This window comes from Falco peregrinus, chromosome 17, assembly GCF_023634155.1.
Source record: "Falco peregrinus isolate bFalPer1 chromosome 17, bFalPer1.pri, whole genome shotgun sequence".
In the NCBI taxonomy this organism is placed as follows: Eukaryota; Metazoa; Chordata; class Aves; order Falconiformes; family Falconidae; genus Falco; species Falco peregrinus.
In genome coordinates this window covers 859880-873267 of record NC_073737.1, presented here as the reverse complement: position 1 = coordinate 873267, position 13388 = coordinate 859880, and the positions used below count along the sequence as shown (strand labels likewise).

Below are 13388 nucleotides of genomic sequence, written 5' to 3'. Positions count from 1 at the left end.
CACAGCAAATCCAACACTGGCAGCAGGAACTCTGTGGAGCAAACAGCAGAGAAAACCGTGTTCAGCTGCTCTGGAGCAGAAACACAACGCAAAAACATGACTTCAGAGCCCAGAGAGCAAACTCCCGAGTCCCAAAAGCCCAGAGCCAGGACAGCAGCTGGCCCAGCACCCCCTGGGCAGGGTAGCATTGCTAACTGAGGGATAAAACCACCTAGCCACTTATGCATCCCCTGGGGAAATGGAAAAGCCAGTTAAATAAACATATAGACAAAACCAGCCACAAGAGGATGAGCAGCCTCCCTGCATCAGGGGAGTGCTGCAAGCAAAGGTAGCACTGGGTGCTCCGTGCATGCTCCCAGCACAGGGCAATTCTGACTCAGCAGAGCAACTAAAGCTTCAGGGAGGCATTTAGTGCCGAGAGCACTTGGAAACCCCAAAATGCCACACAAGCATCAAGTGCTTTGCCAGCACAGGTGCTTGATCCAGCGGCACAACCTGGCACGGGACTGGGGTGTTGGAGGGAGATGCCCCCTACACAGCAGAGGCAGGGGGCATAGGACATGTCCATCCCCACACACTGCCCAGCAACACATACACAGGCAGGGAGAACAGCACCCAGAGAGCAGCAAGCACCTACACCCGGTGCTGACTGCTAATAAAGAGAAAGAGAACCCCGGGGGAGGTGCTGTTTGGGAATGCAACACAGGTGCCTGGGGGGGGAGGTGTCGCCAATGTACCCCCCAGGAGGAAAGAAACCCATCTGAGGCAGCTTTAGCTTGATTAGAGATGGGCACTAGCCCTGCTAACAGAATGTGCAGGGAGCTGGAGCCCCCATTTCCCTGGGACAGCCCCCCTTCACCCCCTGCCCTGGGCTTGCTTGCTGTTTGGGAAGTTACTCATTAACACGGTGGTCTTGCAGGGCTAACGAGCAGCTCCCAGGCTGGTGTTGGACTGTGTCCCCTCAGCGGGTCACCAATGGTACCCCAGGGAGGATGGGGCCACGGCAGGGCTGGGGGACACACAGGACCCTGTGCTCGGGGTCAGCTGCAGGGGTGAGGGACCAGCCTCCCAAGAGCCACCAAACTGATGTTGAAAGCTCTATATGGAAACAGTTGCCAAGAGCTGCATTTTGCTCTTTATTTTGTGAGCATATATATTATATTTTATTTTATTCATCCTTGCTGGGTATTAAAAGCAAAACAAGCCAAGGGGGGATCCCAGCAGGAGATCACAATGCTCTAGGCATCATCCCAGCACAGGGCGCTCTGCCTCTCCTGAGCAAATGCTCACACTGCTAAAAAATTCTGGAATTATGATGGGATGGTGGTGCCTACCTTCTGGTGCTGGCAGACCCGGGGTGGGGCACAAAGCTTCCCCTCCCAGCACAGAGGGCAGGTGGGTGCTGTGCCCAGCCCTGGGGAGGGACAACCCTGCATGCCAGGGACCCTGGCAGCACCAGGCTCTGCCCACGCTTTCAGGGTGCAGGGAGATGTGGCAGGGCTGGGGGCTGGCACCATGGCATGCCCAGAGCCCGGCTTCTCCCTGCCTGCCCGCTCAGCCGGTCCCTGCAGCCCCGAGCCCTGGGCAGCCCCTTGGGAAGGGCACACGGAAGCATCATCCCTCTGCTTGGCACAGATTTGAGACATCACAGAGTTTCAAAGGTTTATTTCACATACAGGGTGGGGGGAGACAAAACAGGACAACAACTTTACAGTCACCATGACATATTTACAACCAACATTATCCCCAAAGTCACTGCATGGTGTGGCGTGGGCACAGCTGCGAATATGAGGGCTCGTTTGTACACTGGCACCGCAGAGGAGCCAGCACAGCATCCTGGGGCTAGACCCGCCCTGCCACCGCCTCCCACCACACCGGATGCACAAAGAGGTTTAAAGCAAGAGCTTAACCTCCCTGCCCTCACCCCACTGCCCCACGTACCCAGACCAGTGTGTGGGACAAAAACTGCCCTCCTGTGATGCTCCCCCTGCCTGACCCCGCTGCTGCACCTCCAGCTTCCTCCACCCCACTCCCATCCCCAAACAGTGTGGAAACATGGGTATCTACCCTGAACAGAGAGGGAGAAACAGAGGGAGATTTGACAAGACCATAATTCACTTTTTTTTGCCCAGTCCCCCATGCTTGGAGCTCCCCTTGCTCCCCTGTGCTTCTTTGCTGAAGGTATTGCTGCAGCTCCTGGGATTGCACCCAGCCCTGGGAATGCAGTGGCTGGGGCAGGGATGGAGTGGCGATCCTGGGAAGGGCTTGTGCCTGCAGGAGGCTCTTCTCCCCTTCCTGACAGGCTGTCCAAAACCTGGCTGAGCCCAGACGACAAGCTCCTTTGTCCTTTAAGAGAGCAGAGCTGCCAGCCACCACATCCCACTGCCAGCCATGCCAGGAAACATCCCCAGGTGGGAGCTCGTCCCCCATCTGCACAGTGGGCGCAGGCACATCCCCGAGGCTGCGCTGCCTCTTGGCGAGTGGCTCGGAAGCTTTTTCCCAGCTGCTTCCAGCTCTCCAGCACCAACGGCACAGAGGAGCCATCTCCTCGGGCCTCACTGCAGCCACGAGCACTCCCGAGGGAAAGCCCCTCTCTTCTCTAGGTCGGTGCGTGCGCTGGAGGGTCCTTCCAGCGCCATCACCCCCAGCGCCGCTCCTCTGTCCCCTTCACAACACCTGGCCCTGCAAGAAGAGGGTGGGAGGTGACACAGCATCACCCACCGGGCTCAACCCTTGCAGCAGCATAGCCCCGGGGACAGGGACCCAAGGCCACCACCCCGGGAGAAAGGGGAGCAGCGGGCACGGAAGGGGATCCGGGACTGAAGCCAGGCAAAACCCACCATGCGTGAGGTCTGGAGCTCCAGCAGCCCGTCAGCCAAGGGGGTTAAAGCATCCCGGGGCAGGCAGGGGTGTCAGACTCACGTGCTGAGAGCGGGCAGCTGCCTGCGGGCTGGCCAGAGGCTGCGCTCCCCCAGGGAAGGCAGCGGCCAAAGCGGGCAGAGGAGACGCTGCGAGGGATGATCGCCCTGATCCCGCTGCAGGGCCAGCTGCGCGGGAAGCACACTCACTCTCTTCCCAGCTCTCAGCTGCTCCCAGTCAGATGGAAGGACCCACGGGTGTCTCTTTGCCGGCAAACCTTAAACAGGAGAGTGCAGGGTGTGAAGTGCCCGGACCCAGCCCACAATTCACCATGCCATGTTCCCAGTGGGCATGAATCCTTCCTCAGAACACGCAAATTCAGGAAACACTTTCTTGCTCCTCTCTGCACATCTCTGCCGACAGCAGCTCTGCCTGTGCGTGATGGCAGGGACCCCTCTCGCCTCCAAGTATCAGGAAGGGTTTCGGACCAGAGAAAACTGGTTAAAATCCACAGTAACCAGAATAATTCAAATTTTGTCATACTAGTAAAAAACTCGGGGGAAAACACCCACCCTGTAATTTGCAAAAAAAAGTGTAAATCCACAGAAGGGTGTGGGCAGCGCGCGGGCAGGGCCACGGCACAGGCAGCCCTGCCACCCCCTGCCCTGGCTCAGGGCTGCCGCTACAGGAAGCCCATCTCCATCTGCAGGGCTGACACAGCGAGGGACGGAGGGTGACAAAGTACATTCCCTTCCCAGATTTACACTCTGTCAGAGGGCAAAGCGCCCCGCACAGCCTAGGCTGGTGACAGTGGCCCCCAGCTGCCTCACAGTGGAGGGGCTGCCTGCATTTTCCTACTCAAACAGCAGAAACTGGGAGTGGGGAGAGAAGGCGGATGGGATTCCCAGGCTTTGGGACACATTCCTGCTCGGCTGGTTTAGCTTCCCTAGTCATCACCAGTGTTTCCTTCACCCAGGAACAGCAGACCCCAGCTGCCAGGATGGGGTGTTCCCCAGGAAGGGACAAGGCAGGACTGGGCTCGGACCCCAGCTCTGCAGCTCAGTGACGGGGCCAGGGTTTAGGGCAGCCTAAAGGCAGAGGGTGATGGTTCCCAGCCCCCCAGCCAAGCACCTCTCCCATGCACCCCAGAGTCTGCCTGCCCCCCAGCTCCAGGGTCTGCCTGCCCTCCGGCTCCGGGGTCTGCCTAACCTCCAGCTCTGCGCTGCACTGTCAGACCAGAGCCCCACCATCGACAAGCCCCTGCATCGTACCCCCAAAGGGTGGTCCCCCAGAGCCCCCCCAGACAAGGACTTGCAGGTACCTACTCGTCAAGCTGTGAGCACAGCGTGGTCTGGGTGCCCTGCAGCTGGGACTCGCCCAGGGGCCGCTGCCGAGGACCACTGCCCTGGGACAGGCTGGTCTCCTCCGTCCGGCTGCTGCAGCGGCTGCTGCTGCCGCTGCCCCGAGCCTCGCTGTCCTCCCCGGAGCGCCCGGGGGCTGCCACCTTGCTGTCCTCTGACGGGCCCCCCTGGGGGCTGAAGGCACAGGGGCAGCGCTGCAGGTCCTGTGAGACGGCGTGGAGCCGGCGGTCAGCGCGGCGCGGGCAGCACAGCAGCTTGCGGAAGGCACTCCTGAAGTCAGGGCTGCGGCAGTAGATGATGGGGTTGAAGGCTGAGTTGACGTAGCCCAGCCAGTTGAGGAAGAGGAAGAGCTGATCCGGCACCAGTGGCCGGCAGAAAACCTTGATGATGTTGGCCACAAAGAAGGGCAGCCAGCAGAGCGTGAAGGTGCCCATGATGATGCCCAGGGTCTTGAGCGCCTTGTGCTCCTTGATGGCCAGCAGACGGGAGGGCCGTCTCCGCCGGCTGCTCCTGGAGCTGGGGCTGGGGGGCTCCTGCAGGAACCTCACCTTGTCCTTGCCGATGAGCTGGACGTGTCGTGTAGCCACAGCGAAGACGCGGACGTAGACAAAGATCATGACGAGCAGGGGCACGTAGAAGGAGATGGTGGAGGAGATGATGGCGTAGGTCATGTTAGTGACAAAGTCGCAGCAGTGCGGGTCATCGTAGCAGCGCACTGCCTGCTCGTCTGTCCCATCCCGCCACCAGTGGTTCATGATGGGCAGGAAGGAGATGAAGGCAGAGATGGCCCACACCAGGCACACCACGGCCCGCGCCCTGCCCTTGGTCACCAGCGCCTCGTACTGCAGCGGCGACGTGATGGCGAGGTAGCGATCCACAGCAATGGCACACAGCGTCTCGATGCTGGCCGTGACACACAGCACATCCAGCGAGGTCCACAGCTCACACACCATCGTGCCGTAGGGCCAGTGGCCGCTCAGCAGGATGGTGGCCCCCGGTGGCACCACCAGCAAGCCCATGATAAGGTCGGCGCACGCCAGCGAGGTGATGAAGACGTTGGTCATGGTCTGCAGCCGCGGCGTCTTGGCGATAGCCACGATGACCAGCAGGTTGCCGGCCACGATGACCAGCACGGTGAGGCTGAGGGCGGCCCCCACCACCCACTGCCGGCTCAGGCTGGCGGCCCCGCTGCAGTTGCTGCCCAGCGCCGCCGCCCCCCAGGCGCTGCCGTTGCCCGCGGGCAGGGGACTCATGGCCGCCGGGCTGGGGGGCACGGCTCCCGCGCCCCGACGTGCGCACCCGCTGCCCGCAGCAGCCCTCGGGGCGGACCGGCGGGGCTGCGGCGGGGCCGGGCTCCCCTCCGCGGCGCTCCCCGGGCCGTGCCGGGAGGAGGAGCCTTTAAAGGCGCGGGGCGGCCCCGGGCTGCCCCGCTCCGGAGATCAATGAAAGAAGAGCGGGCTGTGGCACCGCCTCCCCCACGGCCTGGCACCCCCCGGCCCCCCGCGCTCCCCTCCGGCATCCCCGCGGTGCGCCCCAGCCCCTCGCCGTGCGCCTCTCCCGTGCGCCCCAGCCTCTCGCCGTGCGCCCCTCCCGTGCGCCCCAGCCTCTCTCCGTGCGCCCCTCGCCGTGCGCCCCAGCCCCTCGCCGTGCGCCCCTCGCCGTGCGCCCCAGCCCCTCGCCGTGCGCCCCTCGCCGTGTGCGCCAGCCCCTCCCGTGCGCCCCAGCCTCTCGCCGTGCGCCCCTCGCCGTGCGCCCCAGCCCCTCGCCGTACACCCCTCGCCGTGTGCGCCAGCCCCTCCCGTGTGCCCCAGCCTCTCTCCGTGCGCCCCTCGCCGTGCGCCCCAGCCCCTCGCCGTACACCCCTCGCCGTGTGCGCCAGCCCCTCCCGTGTGCCCCAGCCTCTCTCCGTGCGCCCCTCGCCGTGCGCGCCAGCCCCTCACCGTGAGCACCTTGCCGTGCGCGCCAGCCTCTCGCCATGCACCCCATGCCCTTGCAGCGCGCCCTTCACTGTCCACTCCAGTTCCTCTTTGAGCCCCTCACCGTGTGCCCCAGCCCCTCGACGTGCTCCCCATCGCCTCTCTGTGTGTTCTAATCCCTCTCCATGCCCTCACATGCATTTCAGCCTCTCACCGTGTGCCCTCCACTGTGCACTCCAGTTCCTCTCCATGCCCCTCACCATGGGCTCCAGCCCTGCACCATGCACTCCATGCCCCTCACCATGGGCTCCAGCCCTGCACCATGCACTCCAGCCCCTCGCTGTGGCCCCAGTCCCACACCATCTGTCCTGGTTCTCTGTGCACCCTGCACTGTGCCACGCACATGCCAGCGCCTTGCCATGTGCCCTGGTCCTTCTCCATGCACTCCTCATCCTGCACCTCTCTGTCCTTCTGTGCACCCCTCAGTCCCTCCATGTGCCCCTCATCACCTGCTCTGGTCCTTCTACATCCACCTCAGCACCTTGCCCTGCACCTCTTGCTCTAGACTCCTCACTGTGCACCCCAGGACTTTGCTACACGCCCCCTACCACATGTCCCTCTCAGTAAACCCCTCACTGTGCTCAGGCTCTCCCTGGGCAGGACAGGGGACAGTGACTTCCCTGTCCTCCCAACATCAGCAGAGGGTAGCAAGATGACAGCCCCACACCAAACAATGACATCCAGGGCACCTCCATCACTGTTTCACCTCCACATTTATTGCCCAAACCTCCTTCCCAGCAGATGGAGGAGAAGGAGCACACCTTTGCTGCTCTCCCTTGTGCGTTTGGGTGGATGCTGGTGTTCTGGAGACCTCCAGCCACACTTCCTTCTCCACTCACACATGGCCGTGGGGAGCCATCTCAGACTGGAAGGTACTGGGCTGCTCCAGGGCCCCAGCAGCCTTGGTCCCATCACTACCCCCAGCTCCACTCCTGAGGGCCCCTGGACAGACTCCAGAGTGGGTAAGTTTTTCACTATCAGCTATTTATACAAATACTGGAACTTCTAAGACAGGCGCTCTCCAAATATGGCATTTTGAAGTTTCAGCCAAATGGGGGAATGTTGACAAAGAGGAAAAAAATATGTGTAAAAAATTATCCAGTTGGCATTTCTTCCCATTCATGAGCTAGCAAAACAGAGCCCCATTTTTACAAGCTTGATCTTTACAAGACTGTTTTGATTTTTCAAAGCAGTCAGACAAGGGCTTGATGCAACCTCTTTTAGCTCCCAGCGCTGGCATTAATTGCTGGCTTGGACCAAGCCCTGGACTTGCTATTTACAGGGCGATTTGTCCCTCCGCTGGAACGATGCATGGGACAAACAAGATGTGTGCAGGAACATCATCGTTTTTCCAATGCGGCTGCATGCGTAACTCCGACATGGATCAGCACACAGAGCCGCAGCTGGATTTTGTGTCTGAAAAGTAAAGCAAGAGCATCTGTGGGCACGTCCATGGATAACGAGGGCACTGGGTTTGGCTCCATGGAGCTGGCAGAGGACAGGCACAGGGGCAGGATGCTCAGCTCTGTTCACAGCTCTGCCACCACCCTGCTGAGTGACCAGGGGCTGGCGGCTTCCCATCCTCACCTCTGAATCCCCAGCAGCCTGGTGCGTGCCCACCCGGCAGAGCTGGGCTGTGTGCTGGCTCCTGGGCACCAAAAGGGCTGCAGGACTCAGCCCTGGGAGTTTTATAGTGTATTCTCCTGCAGACGCTCCCTCGAAGTGTTTTCAGACCACACCACCGTACCCCGGAGGGGATCTCCCACTGCATTCAAGGCGGGTAGGAGACAGATACACCGCCTGTGGTGGGACAAACAGCCAGGAGTGCTCGGGGTGCCAAAGCAGGCATCCAGAACACTGCTTCTGATGTCTTCTCTCTGGCACTTTAATGAGACTTTTCCTTCCACTGCCAGCCAGGAGAGCCCAGCACCCTCCCCCCTTCCCAGGGAGCTGACTGGACTGGGGAGAGGAAGGGAGAGTCCCAGGCATTTCATCAAGGCAGGGGAAGTAACGTGGCTCAATATCTTTGTCCCAGTTTTACAGCTGGAAAAGCTGAAGCACAGAGATGCTGGGTCTCGAGCAGCCCTGACCTCCATCCCCACTGCTCTAGAGCCTTGACCCACACCCCTGCAGCGCTGGAGACACCAGCTGCACCCTCCTGTGCAGGGCTGTCACCAGGGAAAGCATCCTCTCCCCTTGCCCATCCCTGCCACAGGCCAAAACCCCTGGCCCGGGTCTACCTGCACAACCGCTGCCACTGCAGAGAGAGGCAGAGCTATCCCTGGAGAGATCCTGCGGGGAAGTGCTGGCCAGCGGGTCAAGTGGCTGTTTAGAAAACTCTGGGAAAATATGTTTATGCCATGGATCAGAGCAACTCCTTTGGCTGTTGCTACAGAATAAACAATGGATATTTAAAAATACTTCTTTATACACAGGGGTTGAGTCAGGATGGATTAGGGAAGATCCCTACTTGGGAAGAGATGGGATGGAGGGAACAAGCAGAGCAGCTCTCCTTGTTGGGTAGTGCGTGGAGCTCCTGGTGCCCACAGATGTGTTTGGAGAGAGGAAACAGATGCCTGAGCCAGTCCCAGACACATCTGAGGGGGCGCAGGGTCTGCCTGGCCGGGGAGGTAACGGGGTGAGACAGCTCAAGCAGCAGCTATGGAGCCGTCTGCAGAGGGTGTTGAGCAGCTCCTGGAGGATGCGTCATCCTGGGGCGTTTTCCCCTGCAAATGGAACCTGGCACCAGAGCAAGGTGCCTCCAAGGTCCTGGATTCCTCCCAGAGTGATGCAGAGGGCGAGGCTGCATGCCAGCCTGCAGCATCAGGCTCCCTCGTGCCCACTGATGCCCAGCACCGCCGTGGCAGTGAGCAGGAGTCAGCCCTTAGACCAGGGGAGAGTGGAGCAGGGGCTTCCTCTGTGCCAGTGTCTCTCCTGCAAGGAGCTCAAACACCCTTTTGTAGATTCCTGAGGAAATATCCTGGGGTCCTTCAGAGACAGCTGGACACAAGCCCACCTTTCTCCAGCTGGTGCACCAGCGCAGCCCCCCTGGCAGGGCCAGGGCAACCCACTTTGGCTGGCACTGGCATCCTCAGCCCGTGTAAGGTGTAAATCACCCTCCCTGATCTTAAAGTTTTCACGTGCTGGCACTCCTGTTGAAGTGGATGTAAAGTCCCTGCACTGTTTTAATCCCTGTCCCACAGCCTTATCCACCCCAAGGAGGCTGCACGCACACAACAACCCTAATGAAGTGTTTCAGGTTCACACATACGGTTCTAGTTCCACTAATCCCCCTGGCCAGGGGTGTGGGTGAGCCATGATCCAAGACGTGTAAAGCAGATAAATCAGTGCCTGGCATTTAGCAGATAGAGGGGAGCTTGTGACGACTGCGGGAGCTTGGCAGCCGCGAGGTCTGGCTCCAGCCCACTTAGGGGAAGGGCAATGCTCCCCGAGGGTGACGTGCTGGTGTCACACTGTCAGGGTGCAGCCGGCCTCAGGGCTGCGAGGTGAGCCCGAGCCGTGGCACTGACCCTCTCACCTGCAAACTGGAGAGCCAGACCTTGTCCAGCGTGCCTGTGCAGATACAACTGGGACAACGCTGCTTAAGGGAGGATGGATCATTTCTGCCTGCCCAAGGGACAAACCCAGCCTGGGCAAGGGGGCACAAGCCTGTGCGCCAGCAGCTGGCAAGGAGGAGGGCACCAGCTATCAGATCCCTGCCCAAGCTCCCATGACCTGCCATCTCAGGTATTAAGCACAGTTTTAATCCTCTGTCCCTCATGTCCAATTCATAATTGCATCTGTGAGCTCAGCACAGCTGCTGGGCCCCAGGAGGGCAGGCAGGCACTGAGGATGGGCTGAGGCTCAACAGGAGGAGACACCAGGCAGCAACGGGCAAGCGCCAGCTTTGCCTCCCAGCATCATTAAACATAGCACATTCAGACTCTGCCAAGGCTGAGCCAGGCTGATGCCACACTAGGATAAAACAAAAGCTTTTTATAGCTGGGAACTCTTGCTTTCTCCCCTGGCAGGCTGTTTGCATACTTGCTGTTACAGAACAAGTGATAAAAACTAGCACACGGCAGGCAGCACAGCGGCACTGCTGCTCTCTGCCATCACTGCTGCAGGCACACCAACAGTGGGGATACATGCATCCCCCTCCCGGTGTGGCCTCACTGCTCTCCCCTTTGGTTCAGCCATCCTCAGCTTCCTCATAGAGGAAGAAGGTCAGAAAGCAAACACAGTGCAGCAAGTGATTGTGCTGAAACTGCCAACAGAGCATTTGAGGGCTTTTGCCTGTCCATCCTGGGGCATGGGTGCAGGGAGCAGAGCAGCAGAGAGGCACTACTGCACACAGAGAGATGCAGTTCAGCTTTGCACCAGTAAAAGACCATGCCAGAGCCCCTCCTGAGCCAGGCTTGTGTTGCAAAGCATTGCCCGTCCATGGAATTCAGAGCCAGAGCTGTGCTGGCGCAAATCCCCAGCCCAGAGCAAAGGGCAAGGGCAGCTGGAGAAGTTCACCACCACCGCCTGGGAAAGCCACGAGCACCAGCACCTCTGGGATGGGTGCCGCACCCCTGCAGCCTCATCAGCACTCATTCTCCTCCCTGGTTTCCAAAAAAAAGTTTCCCCAAGAAACCACACACACCCCAGGAATGTAACAGCACCCTTCCTCCTGGCTCATGTGCCGCAGCCTAGTCAGAGCAGCCTGAGCGACTGCTAAAGCCCTCAGTAACTTCAGGATATGATTTATTTATGCAAACTCTCCGGGGAAGCACCCAGGCAGGTGCAGGGCAGCAGGCTCAGGCAGGACTAGCACCCCTGAGACCTGTCCCTGGACAGCAAGGACATCCCACCAGCCCAGGAGCCCACAGGCTCCCCACATCCCCCCATGCACAGGGCTCTTGGCGAGCTCTGCCCAGAGACCCCCCATCACCCTGCAATGCTGCATGGGGCTGACGAGACACCCCCTCCACAGCAAACCCAGCCAGGCTCAGAGCCACCCACAGCCCAAAGTCACACACCCCGTGCCATTACCTGCACCAGAACAAGCCACCAGCCCCTGGAAGGTTGCCCATTACAGCACTGACCACCCCCAGGGTCCCACCACCTCCCCAGTCTCCCTCCCTAATCCCTCAGTGCCTCCCAGGTGGAGGGGGCTGCATCCCAGCTCAGCATTAACCCCTTCTTGCTGGGCAGGGAAGACCCTTCTTCCCAGCTGCAGGGAAGACCCTTGCCCACCCACTCAGGGCCACAGGGACACCTGGGGACAGCACAGGAGGTCAGTGAGGACTGCGTGAGGCTCTACCTTCTGCCAAAGCAAGAGCTGCTCAAGGAGCATCATTTCACCCCAAATCCCCCCAGCAGCGCGGTGTGGCATGGGGAGGGGGCCCGGGGTTTGGCAGGGTGGGCTGGGGGCCAGGCCAGGCGCTGCGCTTTTGGCAGTGGGTCCTGCTCTGCCTTTAATGTCTGCAGCGGTAATTAGTCTGGGGCTCTTGAACTGAGACTTTAGGAATAGTTTCCATATCAGATTCACAAATCTTGCTTTGAAGTTGTTTGGAATTATCTGTCATCATGTTTCCTTGTCGGCACATAAACACGCTGTGATGAAGCTTTAACCCACTGGGTACTGCCTGTCCCGGGAAGGCTGGAGGAAGCTGGACATAAACTCTCGGCTCTATATAAACTCTCCTCCTCTGGTAAGCGCAAGTGCAGCTCTGGGAGTGGGAGCATCGTGTTGGCTGGGGCTCAGGCACAGGCAGCAGCAGGAAAGGAAAAATTCTCTGTGTCATAAAAAGTGCTGTTTCACTGACACTCCCGCAAGCTGCTGGTTTACAGTGTGAGTTCCTCAAGGCACGCTCGATATCCCACCGTACTTGCGAAGGGAAATGCTTCCCTTTGCAGGGCAGCATGTATCCCACTTTTACAGGGGCTTAAGCAGGGTTTGTGCTTTGCATCTGGGACAGCTTATAACCTATTGCTCACCTGGTGACCTGCGGCAGAGCACGGCGTGTAAGCCCGGTGCCACTCCGGTGCTGCCATCCCGACTCGGAGCCCTGCTTCCCGCAGCGGCAGGGACAGGAGCATCATGGCAGGCTCCAAGCTCCCACATTATTTGGGAGGGTGAGCGGCCATCTCACACGCTCACATCCTGTTTTCCAAGCGAAGCTCCTGGGAGCAAATGCATCGATAATGATGAAAGAGGCAGCATGTACCCTGGGTACCGAGAAGGTCAGAGCCTGCTGCTGGCTGCCTGCGCAGTCAGGGCTGAGGTCATTCAATTCCCTGTTTATTAGCCTGTTCCCACAGTGTTTTGCCCACCGCAATGCCCTCCAGGGCGAAGGATGGGGCTGGGCAGGGTTGGTGGGATCCGTCCTCCTCACCTGGGGCACCCCGGGGTGGCTCTGTGGGGACAGACAGGGCTGGAGGGGTGAGAAACCTGGCACAGCGAATGCAGCTTGTTACCCACCACGGTGGTGAGAGGCACCGCATCCCACCAGAGAGGAGATGGAGGCACAGGTCTCGCTGCTGGGGCCGATCCTGCCCTGCTCAGAGCAGGCAACCCGGGGCTGCAGCTCTTCCCAAGGCTACGGCAGCATTGTGAGAATTAGGGAAAGGGGCATTGAGATCCTGAAACCCGGCCAGTGTCAAAGGCTATGCTAAAGCAATTTCAGGTCCTTCTCCTGCCCCCCAAGCCCCTGTGCAATTATCTTTTCAGATTAAAAAAAAAAGAAACCATAATAAAGCTGTTTTCTTTCCCATGTTGCTGTGGGGGAAGGCTGCGGCAGCAGCAAGATCAGCGCCTGCGGGCAGTTATTCCCAGTTTCTGACATTTTTAACACACCTCGCAGCAGGGCTTCACTCCCAGTATTTCCCATCTCCCTCCAGCTACAGGTACCCCTGGTACCAGTGAGAGTCCTTGTGCTGCTGCTGGGATCTGCAAAGGTTTTACAGACCTTTTCCAACTCCTTCTCCATTGTTTCTGGTTTTCCTGCAGTTATTGCTAAAGAAAAACAGGGTGGGGGGGAAGGAGGGTGAAGTTTGCAGTAACAGTGGTACAGATTTCACAAATTGTGTGGAAACTGTCGTGAAAAAATGTCAGCAACAAAAAAAAATATCAGAGAGTAGCTGTGCTTTCAGGCAGAGGTTTCCAAGGAAGAGAGGAGCATCCTGATGGTGCTTTTTCCTTGGT

At 59.4% G+C, this 13388-nt stretch overlaps 1 protein-coding gene across 1 annotated transcript; it reads right to left on the bottom strand.

The window, feature by feature from the left end:
* Window positions 1-2872: 2872 nt before the first annotated feature.
* On the bottom strand, window positions 2873-5473 carry ADRB3 (adrenoceptor beta 3). Its single transcript, XM_013296072.3, has 2 exons — window positions 4185-5473; window positions 2873-3136 (listed from the first exon to the last, which is right to left on the bottom strand). Exons 1-2 carry the CDS (start codon window positions 5471-5473, stop codon window positions 3097-3099), a joined length of 1329 nt encoding a protein of 442 aa, XP_013151526.3. The 3' UTR covers window positions 2873-3096.
* Window positions 5474-13388: the final 7915 nt, after the last annotated feature.

Coding starts and splice junctions, on each gene's coding strand:
- ADRB3 (XM_013296072.3), bottom strand. CDS start 5,473: ATGAGTCCCCTGCCCGCGGGCAACGGCAGCGCCTGGGGGGCGGCGGCG. Junction 3,137..4,184: donor CTGTGCTCACAGCTTGACGA/GTAGGTACCTGC, acceptor CTCCTGTTTAAG/GTTTGCCGGCAAAGAGACAC.